The 14,770-nt window shown below is 40.8% G+C and overlaps 1 protein-coding gene across 2 annotated transcripts; it reads right to left on the minus strand.

The window, feature by feature from the left end:
- Positions 1–3,939: 3,939 nt before the first annotated feature.
- Positions 3,940–13,839, minus strand: slc7a9 (solute carrier family 7 member 9). Of its 2 annotated transcripts, none has more exons than XM_057025188.1 (13): positions 13,715–13,839; positions 12,115–12,237; positions 10,816–10,963; positions 9,392–9,634; positions 8,036–8,161; positions 7,842–7,941; positions 7,463–7,507; positions 7,127–7,250; positions 6,872–6,975; positions 6,627–6,723; positions 6,297–6,446; positions 6,012–6,186; positions 3,940–5,910 (listed from the first exon to the last, which is right to left on the minus strand). In XM_057025188.1, exons 2-13 carry the CDS (start codon positions 12,229–12,231, stop codon positions 5,843–5,845), a joined length of 1,497 nt encoding a protein of 498 aa, XP_056881168.1. In that variant the 5' UTR covers positions 12,232–12,237; positions 13,715–13,839; the 3' UTR covers positions 3,940–5,842. The 2 variants fall into 2 exon arrangements, with proteins under 2 accessions (XP_056881168.1, XP_056881169.1); XM_057025189.1 differs by having other exon boundaries at positions 12,115–12,240; positions 13,715–13,729.
- Between the last annotated feature and the right edge of the window lie 931 nt (positions 13,840–14,770).

Here is a 14,770-nt window from a genome sequence, read left to right on the forward strand (position 1 = left end):
TCTAGTGAACGGTTACACCACTAGATGCATCACATATGAGACATTTGTAGATCTGTGGTTGAGCGTCTCCACAGTTGTTTTGTGGGATTGTGTAGCCTGTTGGGCTGCGTTAGGATAGCCAGAGAATAAGAGCTCCAGCTGGGGGCCTGGGGCAGAGGGGGTGGGACACCCAGATCCCTTTAAACAGCAAAAGATGTTGAAAAATCCCAACATTATTAACGCCAACTGTCATATATGAGCTCAGGCCTATTTTAAATCTAAGTGCTCCTCTTTCATTGCAGCACTCCACACTTTATCTTTTCAACTCAGGTGGATGCAACATTAATGTCCTCGAAAGAAGAACCAATCGTCTTTGCCCAAAAATGGATCTTAGTTCACTGTCTAAATGATTGACTCACTCCTTACCAGGGTCAGAACTTTTCAGATTGGGTGATTTTTCTCTTGTTTTTTTTGTTTGTTTTAATTTTATACGGTATTGATTAACAGTTTGAATAAATTATGGCTGCTGAGCAACTTTAAAAAAAATATGACTTGTTTTCACTCTTGAATCCATTAATGCAACTCAACCTGAACCTGCATTTAGCGCTTCAAGCCATTTCCTTCATTATGCAACAGTATTATGTTAAAATCTGCAGTGTCAGATTCCAAGTTTCTTAGTAAAACCTAATCCAGTTGTCTTTTAATACATCACTTAGAAAACTAATTTTAAAAATGTATAATTTATGGTGACATTCTGAGTTCATTGGAAAAAACTGAAAGAAAATTGACATTTTTCTTGAAGAAAGATTTTACATTGAAACAGGAATGTGCAGCTGACTTCATGCAGAAACCAAGTTTAATTGATGTTATGATGATAATCTCCAAACAATTTAATCTATGCAGATTTTAAAAATACAGTATGCAATTTCAGGTGAATAAGAAATAATCCAGTTTATAACAGCTGCCTGGTTTTGCAGACCTGCTTTCCTGTTTACCGATATTGATGAGGCTGCCCAAGGGAACATGAGTACAAGCACAAATTCTGTTTCCTCTCAAAATGAGTCATTAATAGATCAAATATTCAGACCTGCAAACAACACATGAAGGAAGCTGCTCTTGGAGGAATATGGGCGTGATGCAGCTCTAACACCTTGGTTACCAGCATTCCCAAGAGCTCCACTGGCTCTTAAGATGAAGGAATATTTGATCTCCTTTTAATCGACTGAAGGAGCTTATATTTGACAGAAGCGATATAAGAACATGGTCCACTGGGGTAAAATGACATGGAGCGTCCCAGTTTGGCTCTAGCTATGGAAAACCGGTCACTTCTCTCCTCACAGCCTGAGTCCAGCCTCAGGATGGGTCATCCTTCAGAGACTTGCAGAAATTCACTTCAAAGACATGTTCTTGCACAGCATATTCCCTCTCCCATTTATAAACACATGAACTTAAGGAATTAATTAAATCCAACACGGGTTAGTAAATGGAGCTCCTTGATGATATCAGTGATGGTGGGATCACCCATTGATTGTTTCACTTCTCAAATGAGCCCTGTCATATAGAAAGTGGCATTTCATTTCAGATACAACGGAGCGTGACGACTTACATTAGCACTCCCTTGACCCCGCTCTATTCACCAAAGGAAACTGCTGCACCAGATTTTACGGGTTTTTGGCTTCCACCAAGCGCATGTGGAAATGCATAGAAGATATTCTTTGATTCCTTAAATGTCTCCTCTTTAAATACAGCCCCAGAGTTTTTCTTCCCATAGCTTAAACACACAATAAACCTCATGTTCCGACAATCTGCAGCACATCAAATAGTCCTCTTTGTGCCACATGGGCAAAGGTGAAGTGGTGCTGAAGTGCATTCATTCAAGATTTTAAAATCCCAGAATAGTTTGATCAATATCCAAAGCATCACTCCACCTTAATCCAGTCTCCTGCTAAATGCTGGCTAAAGCCTTTCCATATGGTTAAATTGCACGTTATAGCCAGACTCCTGCCTGTTGATGAGCTGCTACGCTTGCATCACTGTGGATGTCAATATGCAAGGTTGATGGCTGCTAATACCAGAGGAGGGCGCTTTACGACCTGATACAGATGGACTGTATAGGAAATCTATATGAACACATTTGTCCTCATAAGTGTGAGTCTTTCTTATCTTTTAATGCCGTCCCCAGCGAGACGGACCTGCTGCTATTGCCGACGTGATGGGCATTGTGTCTGGAGATTCACCCTCAGAGTGAAAATCAAAACCAAAAAGGTTTAAAAGCTTAGTCAGGTGGTTTTGAAAGATTGATTCCTAAGGACTGGCTGTTTGCATGTCAAAAATACATAAATAAGTTTGGGGTAATATTAGCAAGATTATATCATTCAGCTCGATGGAGTGAATGAGAATAATGAACACCTCTGTGTTTATTCTCGCTATCCTGTATTTTTGTGAAGTAACTGAGAGAGCCATCCAGCATGAGGTGCTGCAATTGCTGCTGATTGATCCCTCTTAGATGTGGTCCAAAGTCCTTTTTTATTAAGGTGGCTGATTGACGTGACATCTTTTTATGACACTTCTTATTAGAAGTACTGATTGACGTGACATTTTTGACAAGGAGGCTGACAGGTCATAACTCAGTTGTTGAAGCTGTAGTGCAAACACAATAAAAAGCAGATAAAAACATCAGACAGGAGCCTGAAGTGTTAAAGAGCAGCTCAACATATTATTCCTTCTTTTTCAGTCTTGCTTCCTTTCACAATCAGTACATCCAAACCTGACAACCAACAAGGATAGGTGAAGAACACAACAAAAATCCTTGATCCAACACCTTGCCTGACCTTAGCTAACATGAAGTTCTAGGGCCTCACAAGGATGGCCATGTCAGGAAACTCATAATCAGGGCGCTGTATTTGTCAAACACACACAGTGGCCTCCCACCATGCACGGCGTGCAGTTAAGTCATTGTGACCAGCCGGGAGGTCGTCTATCTGCTGATCAAAGAGCCACCAAAAAGGCAGAAACCAGAAAATCAAACAACACAAGTAGGAAGCATCTTTTTCCTTCAGCATTTTTAAATTCCACTCCCAATTTAGGCACATTCTCTCTCTCTCTCTGTCTCTCACAGACACACACACACTCATACACAGTATAACATAACACAGCATAACATAGTGTTCACGCAGATTAGGAAACTATAAACACAAACATGCAAATATGGCCACATTAATTAAACATGTTGTTCGACACATATTTGCAGAGTCAGATGAATCTTTCTTCTCGCCCCTGAGCAACTGTTTATGGTGGCATCAGGACCCCATCACAAAGTTTGCTCAATTAAAGTTTAGCAAAGAGCCTCAGCAGAACGGGAGGGGAGGAGAAGGAAGATCAAAGAAAGCAGAAGGAGAGATAAAAGAAGGGGGGGTGCATAAAAGTAAAGAGAGGGAAGAGGTTAACAGGAAGAAGGGAGCAACAGCAGCAACAGAACCCATTCTTTAAAGGAGAGAGAAACGGTGCCAGTCGGTGATGTTTAGGATTCTGCTGCAGGTGACTACTGCTCCACTGTGATGTCATCAGAAGGCACTAATCATAAACCCTCAGCAGATGGTGAGGAAGCAACATCAGTAGCAGCTGATAGCAGGACTAAACCTCTCTCACACAGCCCATTATCATCATCATCATCATCATCATCCATCCATCCATCCATCCATCAAATCTAAAATATGACCAGACCAATAGCACATCAGCGTTGTTGTTGTTACAGAAACACCGCTGAGCCTGAAGTCATTTTAATCAAAGTCTTTCAAATGAAGAAAATTTTTAGATTGTTTTTAGAACTTGAGTCACTGCCAGGACATTTGTGGAGGCTCAGCCAGGTGAAGGTGGATCACAAATCTCAGGAGTGTGGCAGAATTTAAAAATGAAATAAATCTGCAATATTTCTACACAGCTCTTTATTCAAGTGTTCCTCCAGTGGCGGAAGTTAGGTCAAGTCTGCTAAACACACTCTTCGAGTTTAAGTGACACTTTCTTTCTGACTTTCCATAAAGTCAGATATCGAGAATGTTAGAGGGGAAACTGTTTAAAATTCTTATTGAAAACTTTTATTGAAATCCTGCTAAAATAGAAAGTGCTGTGATTTTGCAGACATGTTATGTGCATGTAGTCCATCAGAATATTGCAGAATTCATTAATGTTTAATCAACCTACACATGAAACAATAAAACCAAAGGACTGCTGTAGTCATTTAATAAATATAAACAGTTTTCCTCTCACATTTAAATGTGTCTGTTCCGTTATTACAATATAAATATTGAGCTGAACTTCTCTATAGTTACAGTTTTCTAGGACAAACCCTCTGTGATTTAAAAGGAAAAAGTGGAAGATAATCATCAAAATCATCAAACATGAGAGCTGTGCAAATGATTGAAAAACAATAATTCAGGTGAAAACGGGCTTGCTGGTCACTTCTGTTCCATGTCACAATGAACGGTGAGTTCAGTGCAGCAACTGTTGCTTTAGCAATATTTAGCAAGTAAACAAATGACTGAGGAGGTTAGAAAAAGCTGTGACTGTATTGGTGGAAAGAAATTGAATGTTCTCCTCCCGGCTGCTCAGGTAAGCTATTTTTTTTTTCTAAAGGTTTGAGCCTTTAGAAAAACTCTTTTTTCAGAGAAACTGGAGCTGGCAACTAATGAATTGGAAACTGCGGCAGATTTAGGGCTGCTCAGGTTCTAAAACTAAAATTGTTAAAACCATCTCAGCTGACTGTTGAGAACCCGAAATGGGGAAACATCAGTCTTTCAAGGTAGGAGCTGCAGGTTGGACAACAGGAGCTCCAACATCATGTTCAGGTGCCGCTATGTAAATATCGCAGCTTTACAAAACAGCAACACAGGATATATCAGTGACTGAAGCTCATGAACAGGGAATCGTGCTGCAGAAGTAGACAAAACACTTGCAAATAACCTTGACTTTTTTCCCCTCTATCAAACCATGAAAACATCAGGAAGGATGACGGTTTGCAGGATCAGTGAAGCCGGTTCTCGTGAAAGCTGACATTTGACAGTGCTGTACTGACATCTAGTGGAATAATGCTTGTTCCGTAGGTTGAGCTCAGCAGGAGACCAAAACCATCGACGTGTTGTTAAAGGCGATGATTTTATGACAGCGACGTCTGTGTGTGTTTATAGCCTAGAACGCTAATAATCCATTAAAATTACCAGAGAACAGAGTCAAAGCACAAGTCTGTTTAGTATGATTTAACTTAAAGCATTTATCTTCACTGTGAGCGCAGTAAAACTGAACATTTAGTGGGAGTCCTCTCACGGCACACTCCACATTTCTGTGGGAAGGGAGCGAAACACCATCAGCATCATTACACACATACATGATATGAGATACTGTCAAGCAAATAAAGCAATGATGCTTTCATTTTTCCTACAATCCCTTATCCCCCCCAGCCATAAAGCAGATTGGGGCAGATTACATATGCACAGCAGCAGTATTATACATGAGATCGTGAGATCTTTGGCATGCTAAAGAGAAGAAGAAGGAGGAAAAAAGAAGAAGATTTCGAAGAATAAGAAGATGACAAAGAACGTGACTACTACACATGAAATGTATACACAGGTCCAACTCTGTGTCCAACATGGTCCTGTGAGTCTGATCTCACTGCAGGACGCGTGTGATCGTTTCTCCAAGTGCTGCTAGAACAGACAGGAAGGGCTCAGTCCAAATGCAACCTGCTGTCATGTTAAAATTAACATGAAGGCAGATTTTAAATGAACTTATGTGGATTCAACAACAACTTCATTTTCACCAAATTTGCCACAGGCCTGACACCCTTTCGAGTTGGTCCCTCTGCTCCACCTCAGTCGGTTTCAGTTTTCTCAGGGGGAACTACCTCCATCAGAAGCTGGAGATAGGTGGTTATCGGTCCTATGTGGGCAAAGAAAGTATCATTGCAACACAACAATTAAAAACGCATGGAGGCTGTAATATGGCTTTGCTTTTGTCCCAGGGACTAGGAGATAACTGACTTGAGACTCTTTGTGCCCACTTGACTTTTCGGTGGATAAAAAAGTAGTATAAGATCACTCCACTGAAGATGAAGATAGAACAGTAGAGGTACTCTATGGTAGGCTTATCGATGATGGGCGCCAGGACGAGGTAGCAGGAAAGCAGGCCCAGCAAAAATGCCAGAACAATCGGAACCTTAATGGTCCAAACAGCACAATCAGAAAATCACCAAGCAACAAATATGGTGCATTGTCACTGAAAACAAGTAAGGCAAGAATCCAACATGTTGGTGTTGTAAGACTCACCTTAACTGGTCTGTGGAGGTCTTTCCTGGTGAAGCGCATGACTATGAGGGCCAGTGCTGACATGCCGTAGAACCCCCACTGGGCAAAACTGAAGTAGTTAATGAGGATGCCGATGTCTGCTGGAATAATGTAGCAAATAGCCAAAAGACCCTGAAACAGAGACAAAACTGAAAGCGCTTAATAGGAAAAAACATAGACAAACATCTGAACAGGCACAAGCAAGGGAAATGTAATTAAGATGCATGAGTTAAGTGTTAATTGCAAGAAAATAAAGGAGTCTTAAGTAAATAGTAGGAAAGAAAAGTTCACTAAAACTGATGCAAGACTCACATTGAAAATGATAGCAGGAGATGGAGTGCAATGCTTCAGACTAATGAAGGACAAGATCTGGACCATGTGACCTTCTCTGCTGGACACGTATGAAATTCTGTGAGAGAGGTGAGCAGAGAACAGTGCTGCTGAGAGGTTCTCCATTTTAAACACAGATGTGGCCTCTTTGTGCTCACAGAACAGTCTGAGAAGAAAAACCATTGCAGAGCCAGGATTTGTGTTGATTACAGGAGAACTCTTCATACCTGCCAGCAGTGAAGCAGCTTCCATTTGCTGCACCAAAAGTAGAAAAAGCAACAAAGAGCGGAACGACCCATGACAGAGGGTAAAAGACTCTGTCCCCGAAAGTCTACGGAGGCCCAGAGAAAAACAAAACTTCAGTTTAGGACACTGTATGGATTTATCCCTCCACGCACTGCTGAAACTAGGTCCATCAACATGTAGAATCACACTACAGCTTGGTGGCATTCATTTGACAGCGGCAGCTGTCGCTTTCTTACGATGGCAACGGCCGGAGACAGTAACAACTCGCTCGGCGTCATCACAGTGAAGTAGGCCACATTGACCAGAACGTAGCAGACAGTGACCAAGGAGATCCCGATGAGAATGGCCAGTGGCAAATTCCTTTAATGGAGGAGAAACAAAGTTGTAGCATTTCTGACTAAATGCTTCATTGATCGAGTTGTGGATTTGAAAAGCCATGGTCCTTTTGACTAACTTTATGAGGTCCTGTGCATGGAAAGGCATTCCAAGGCATTCCAAGGCTTTATCAGACAAGTTGCTATTGACTTCAAAGGCCAAATAAATGTAATCAATGGAAATATAGTGGGTCTCACCTGTGTGGGTTTTTCAACTCCTCTGTGATAAAATTCAGCTGATTCCTAAGAGAGAAAACAGAATATGCCTGCTGCAAATACTCATGACATTTTTGTAAAAATGCTCATTTAATTTATTTTAAAAAGGAAAGTTTATCAATGCAAAAAGTTCTATCTTATTTCAGTGCTTTCCTTTTTAATTAAGACATTCTTATGAATATGATGAGTAAACATTATAGCTTTAGCTGCATGTGCTGTAGTAATCTGAGCAGAGGTGAGAATGTGGGATCTGCTTATGTGATCTTTAAGACTTTTACTCATTTCTGAAACTTCACACTCTCTAGTGGTACAGAATGAAAGAACATCTCACTATGAAAAGAGGAAATGGTTGCACTTTTACCATCCATCATAAGCCCAGAATCCATTGTAAAATGCAAGTCCGATGGCTCCGAACGACGTTGATGCACCGTCAAATGCGTTTGATAAATTTTCTGTTTTTCCTGAACAGAAACACAACAACACACAAGTATAGGTTGTTACTTTTCAAAGGGTTAACAACAGCAGCGTTTTGACTGCGAGCGTTTGTGGACCCACCCTGTGCAAGCAAAACTATGCCTGCAATCGCGATGACAAGGATGATAAAAAGTTTGGCTGCTGTGAAGAAGTTCTGCACGTAGTTTGCCAGCGTGACACTCAAACTGTTCACAGTGACAATCAACACTGAAAGAAGAAGGCAACCTGAAATTATTATGAGCTAAAAATGAATTAGTGGTGAAGACGAAAATGACATGAAGAAGGTTACAAATATGTCTTGTGTTATCTAGTCCTCCCCACAGCTTAAAAATGCAAGATAGGATTAATGGTATACATATTTATCTGGATTATTTTGTCAATATTAAAATAATGTAATTTAAAATTGCTCTTCATTGCATTTTGTCCACCATCTGGGAACACGGGATGAGAAAAGTTTGGATTGTTGTGCCTGAACAGACGGCTTTATCAGGGGAGGAACGCAGCAGACGAGGGGCAGATGGACTCCAACAAGACTGTTTCACTAAGAGGAGCAGATCCAGCTGGTACTCTGTAGGTCAGCAGAAGGGACTTCAACTGAATGCAGGTAGCCAGAGTGCCATCAGCAGTGGGCTGGTGTGGACCCACATCAGTGGTTGAAGACCAGATGTACCACCATATTCTGGACCATCTGAAGCAGCTTCACCACACACATTAGTGCACCTGTTAGAAGGCCATTGCAGTGGTCAATGAAGGAGCAGCAGCTGGGGGGCACCAGGAAAGTGCCAGTGATGCCCAGGCCAGGGAGAAGAGAGGGAAGGATGAGCTGGTAGACTGGATCAAATGCAGCCAGTGAGTCGAGCAAAACAAAGAGAGCAGAGAGAGCAGAACCGAAGACCGAGCTGATCCTCGGGCTCCGTCACAGACAACAGGGATGCTTCCCGGGAGGGGCCACTTGGTTTTCTTGACCTGAACTCAGGGATCGGCTTCAGAATGATGGATGGAAAGGTGCTGGCGGGGAGGGAAGAGGTGATTATATGCGTGATCACCAGGGTGGTGGTGGTAGGTGCTGTCTGTAGGAGGGGGGGTTGAGATAGGGTCCAGTGGACAGGGAGTTGGAGGGTTAAGTGTCAAGAATTTAGATACCTTGTTCTCTGTCAGCAGGAAGATGTCACTGATATTTGGGGTCAGCACTTTGCGTGTGTGTGTGTGTGTGTGTGTGTGTGTGTGTGTGTGTGTGTGTGTGTGTGTGTGTGTGTGGTGTGTGTGTGTGTGGTGTGTGTGTGTGTGTGTGTGTGTGTGTGTGTTGGGGGGTCAGCAGGGTAATAATTTACAAGTATTTATCAGAGATTTCAAAGAAGATTTGGATCAATGAGTTTACACACACTGATGTGTTGATCCCAGGCAGATTGTCTGATAACAAAGTAAAATACAACTCACATATTGCTGTCGCTGCAAGGAACTTGATAACAATAGTAGGAGGAGAGCAGCCAGGAAAGAATGGGGACGAGGCGTATTCTGCAAAGCTCAGTGTGATTATGGCGAGGGAGGAGGGCTTCAGGGCTATGACAGTGGTCCAGGAGAACAGGAACGCCACAATCGGGTGAAAGGCCTCCAGATAATAAGAATAATCTCCTCCAGATTTGACGATCGTGGTGCCAAGTTCAGCATAACACAGTGCTCCTGGGAGGCAATACAACAAAAATTCTTTTTGAATAGATTTTTGTGGGAAAGAACAAAAAATTACAGAACCTCAAAAGTCTTTAAACATTATTAAAGCCACTTGTAATTTAAATCCTAAAGCTGCATAAATAACTTTATCCCTTAGCATAATAATGCAACAGTAGCACAAAAGCATTCGGGGGGTGGCTGCGATTAGCACACCACCACATTGCACGACAGTTCCTGGTACCAGATGTGGGGTCTTCGTATGTGGACTTTGAATATCCCCCTGTCTGTGGGGGTTCCTGTAGGTGACATAGGTACCTTCCTTCCTTCCAGAATTCTTGTGAGTGATGTGTTAATTCTCATAACTAGGGTTATTTTTAGTGCCTGCCTCACCCTGGTGAGTTTGATCATTGTCTAAACAGTCTCTTCCATTTAAGCAATTTTAAATGGTTCTGCTACTGTGTGTCAACATCAGATGATATTTGAACTAGCCTAACTGTGATTACATGCGTTGCAGCCTGGAACAAGGTCAAAATACCGGTTTTAATCATTGTGAAATTCTTTTAAATTTCCCTTAAGAAGTCATAGACTTGGGGGAAAACATATTTTACTACTATATTATATATCTTTATCACAAATAGAATTTGAAGTGTTTTCTCTCCTCCAACCAAATAAGTTAAACAGTCCCTGAAGTCATAAACAGGGAATGAAATATTTGCCGGAACAGTATCTAATTTTTTTTATTTTTTTTAAAAACCCTCATAGAAAGTAAATGCTCAAACTTTATCGGTGCATCAGGAATCAGTACAAGGTTGTAAAGTTTATATGGCTGATAAACATTCTCATTTACCAGTGTCAAGAGTACAGGCAAAATGGCTGCATCTTCTATATGTTGCCATAAACATTTATCATTATCTGGTATATACTGCATGTTATTTCACTTTTTATTATCATTTTTTAAAATGCATCAAATACTGCAACTGGAACATGTATCTAATATATTACAAAAGAATTGAAAATAATTTGGGTTTAAATTTGGACCCAACAAAAGTTCTGTCAGCAATTGTTATAAATCATGAATCCTTTTGATTGAGTTACTTCATTAGTGACTTTGTGAAGCTTGGAGCTTTTCTGAAAAAACAGAAATCTAAATGAAGAAAAAAAATAACTGAAATGTTTGCTATGCTATTACTCACCTAAAATGGACAATATCCCACAAGAGGCCCAAATGAGAAGGCAGGGACCCACGGCTCCAGAGTAGAGCAGCACAGCCTTCGGGGAGATGAAAATGCCCGAGCCGATGATCGTCCCCACAATCAGGCAGATGCCACTGAGCAACCCCACCTGTGGCAAATAGCATAATACAACTCTTTCAATAAAGACATGAGTTCCAGGACAACAGAATAATGACTGTGATCCCATTCATACACATCCCATATTGCTCTTGGGTTCGCTTTGATTCTTTTTTATTACCTCCTTCACATACCAGTTATCTGGCTTTGGTTTCAAAAAGTTGAGTTTGTCTTCAAAGTGCTGATGCACACATGGTGCTTGTTAAATGCTTATATTGCCAATTTAAACACATTTGCATTTTTATCCTTGGACAGCTGTGACTGCTGAGGTAGGGCATAGTTTCTATAAATGTTCAACCATTACTGTCCTTGACCTTTCTTTTTTCATGTATAGAGATAATCATTGACTTAACCCTCCTGTTGTCTTCGGCTCAATTTGATCCAGTTTCAAAATGTAATGTCATAATTTTGGTTTTCTTCCATATAGTTGCCTGAAAATGATGTCGATCACACAATATATTACAGAATAAATGTTAAATATATTTGAATAGGTTGTAAACAACTCACTAAAATGGAGAAACCATAATATTTGGAGATCATTTTATACTTCAGGATTTATAAGCTGTCATAACAGACCGGGTAAATTGCACCCAGGACAACAACAGGTAGTTTTATATGCACCTGTTGTCATCCTGGGTCCAGAAGAGCTTCAAGTTCATAAAACATCTTATTACACACACAACAGATAAAGAACCATCAAACAAGAGCAGCTATTTAAGACAAGCTATTTAAGACAAGCTATTTATATAGCTATTTAAATCTACTCCTAGGATGGATGGATGAATAGATAGATAGATAGATAGATAGATAGATAGATAGATAGATAGATAGATAGATAGATAGATAGATAGATAGATAGATAGATAGATAGATAGATAGATAGATAGATAGATAGATAGATAGATAGATAGATAGATTATAAACTACAGAATAAACTACATTTTATTCAAAATCTCCTCCGTCACCGTAAATTCACTTGTTGGCTTATGCAGCTTAGGAGGTCCTGAGTGGATCACTGTGGCGTTAATGGGTGGAGACAGTTTCTGTGGCACTGCCTGGTACCGTGGCCAGTCTTAAAGCCTTTTTTTAAAAAAGTCATCAGGAAATGTGGAATGAAACTCAAGGACACGCAGCCTTACTCACATTCTTCTGGAGCACAGTGGCCTTCTCGGCCAAGCCATCTTTGGTCTGACTGTCTGTGGTTTGGCCGGTGGAACCGTTCTGAGACTCCTTCCGTTCCTTGATGCTCTCCTTATCCATCTCAGTCTGCTCAGGTGTCACCAAACATAAAGACTATCAAATTTTGAGCACTTTAAGCTTTAGAAGAGTAATTTCATTTAGTGTCTGATGTCATCGCACACATCAGAAGGTACAGAGGTCACAGCAAGGTTTAGAGGTCATTTGACCTGGTCAATCTTTGTATCCAACAGGACACCTAAAGGTGCCTGTTCATCTGGTCCGGGTGGATGCAACACAACCAGACAGATCCTCACAGGGCTGCAGCAGACATGGTTCATAATGACACACAAGAAAACACCTCGTAGTCGGTCATATTTTATAACTTGCACAAACTAGCAACAGTAAAAGGACAATTGTGTTGGTCATAACAATATAAGAACGTGCTCAGCTGAATATGCTTACACAAAGTTGATGCTCTGCAGTAAATTTTGGGTTATGCAGCAAAAAACTGTAAAACAGATTGCCTTGGAACTGAGTCAGATTGTTGTCATAAATCTGGTTTAATACAGCATGTCCTGATCTGTCAGGACAGATGTTCATGTGTTGGACAGAACAAATGTGCCAAGAGGGGAGAAAAGTTGTAAACCTGGAACGACAGATTTGAACCCCCCCACCCCAGGACACTCATCCCCCTTTAGGCCCTTCTCCTCATAGTATGGGGGGGTAATGACCATCAATGAGGCCCAAGGAGCCACACAAGGCAGCTCTTTAACAACACAATTCATAGCAGAATCGGCAGAAGAGCACGAAACTGCCCGTTGTGTTTAGATAAAGAAGACTGATGAATTGACTCTCACAGTTCAAGCTTTAAGAGTTTTAATATTACATTATAAATACTAGATACTAGAAGTGTATACTGACAATAATATAGACCAATATTAACATTATTGTCCTACCCACTGACTTCTTTTTGGACTAAGGAGTAACATTTATGTTATTTTAAAGCAGCTCTGCCGTGTTTCTACAGTGACTCTTAATAGAACAACAGACTTAAAAACCAGCTTGAAATTCAACAGTGGACATTTGGATTAAAAATGTGAATGTGGAAAAATTGGAATGTCAGACCTAAACTAAATATACACTTACTGTTAATCTCCTGACATTAGTGTGAATTAAAGATACGGTCATGTTCTGCACATGACAATTAGCCATTGACCAGTCAGTTTCTGGATGGCATCTTTGTACAGCAACAACACCAAGTTACTGGAGAGCTACTTATTTCCTAAATATTTGTATGGGCAAGTTTGAATATCTTGTTCCTACCTCTCAACCAAGGATCACACATTAAGCTTATTTGTATCCTGCCTGAGTTTTTCATAGAAGAGTCAGTGAAATATTTAACTTCCTTATGTGACCAATGAATGACTTTTATTTTCATTCCATTTGAAATTGAGTTCTAAAAAGGTATATATGTAATGTTTAACTTAAGCGCATTGAACAATATTTACAACTGTAACATCGTCCACACTGAATGCCTATGACCATAATCATTACTGAACAGTACCTGAGTGATGCTGTACTACCCTCCGCCCGCTGTGTGTAGTTTATTCTGAGTCCAGGCAGAGTGAAACAGGGTAAATGAGGTAGCGCAGGAATGTCTGGTGCAAGAGAAGACCTGAGGCTCTCTGCAGCTCTACACACTCCTCCAGGGGGAGGTTCTTGCATCTGATTGGACCTCCTGGGTTGCTCTGGAAGGGAGGTGATTTGAAGAAGCTATGATGAAGTGCTTTCAGTATGGCTTTTTTTTTTTTTTTCTCAGCTAATGAAATCTCACTTTTAAACCGGCTTTACCGGTTGTACACCGTCAATAACCATTGGTTGTTGTCTGGTACAGTGTGTGTACGTGTGCAAGCATGCGTGTGATTGTGTGTGGGTTTTTGCTAAATACTGAGTACCAAAATACGCATTCTACTAGAAAAATAAGGACATTATTGTGACGTGATGACATATAAGCTGGTCTCCAAAACTTCAAAGGACTGTTTAAGAATTGGATTTGAGTTGGTTAGAGGTTAGAGTTAAGAACAAGGAAATGCATTATGTCAATGAAAGTTCTCACAAATATAGAAATACAAGGATGTGTGTTTGTACATAAATTACAGTCCATTTTCCACAAACCCAAGAACACATTAAAATAACTTAGCAACCCAGAGAAACAATCAGAATCTTCTGACCAATAACTTACAGCCTATTTCAAACACATTCTGTAGAGTTTAGGTGCAATAACTGTGTGAGTGTGGCTGGTCCACTTATGAACACTCACAATTGTGGACATTCACATTTGTGGATTTTCCAAGTTGTCTCTCCTGTTGTCTTTGCTGCGTGCTCACAGTCCTGTCCCACGGTGCTCTTTGGGTTCCAAGTCTTTTTCGTGAAGAATTTTGCTCAAATTCAGTGTCTTTTCAACCCTGACCAGTGTCCCTGCCCCAGCTGCTGAAGAACACCCCCCACAGCATAATGCTGACCCCAAAAAGCCTCCCTGTGGCCTTGGACAGGTGAGCAGGAAAGCCTGGTTTCATACCTGTTGCTTAGAATTCAAGCCAAGAAAATTCAAAACATTGGT

Source organism: Takifugu flavidus, chromosome 2 (genome assembly GCF_003711565.1).
Source record: "Takifugu flavidus isolate HTHZ2018 chromosome 2, ASM371156v2, whole genome shotgun sequence".
Lineage (NCBI taxonomy): Eukaryota > Metazoa > Chordata > Actinopteri > Tetraodontiformes > Tetraodontidae > Takifugu > Takifugu flavidus.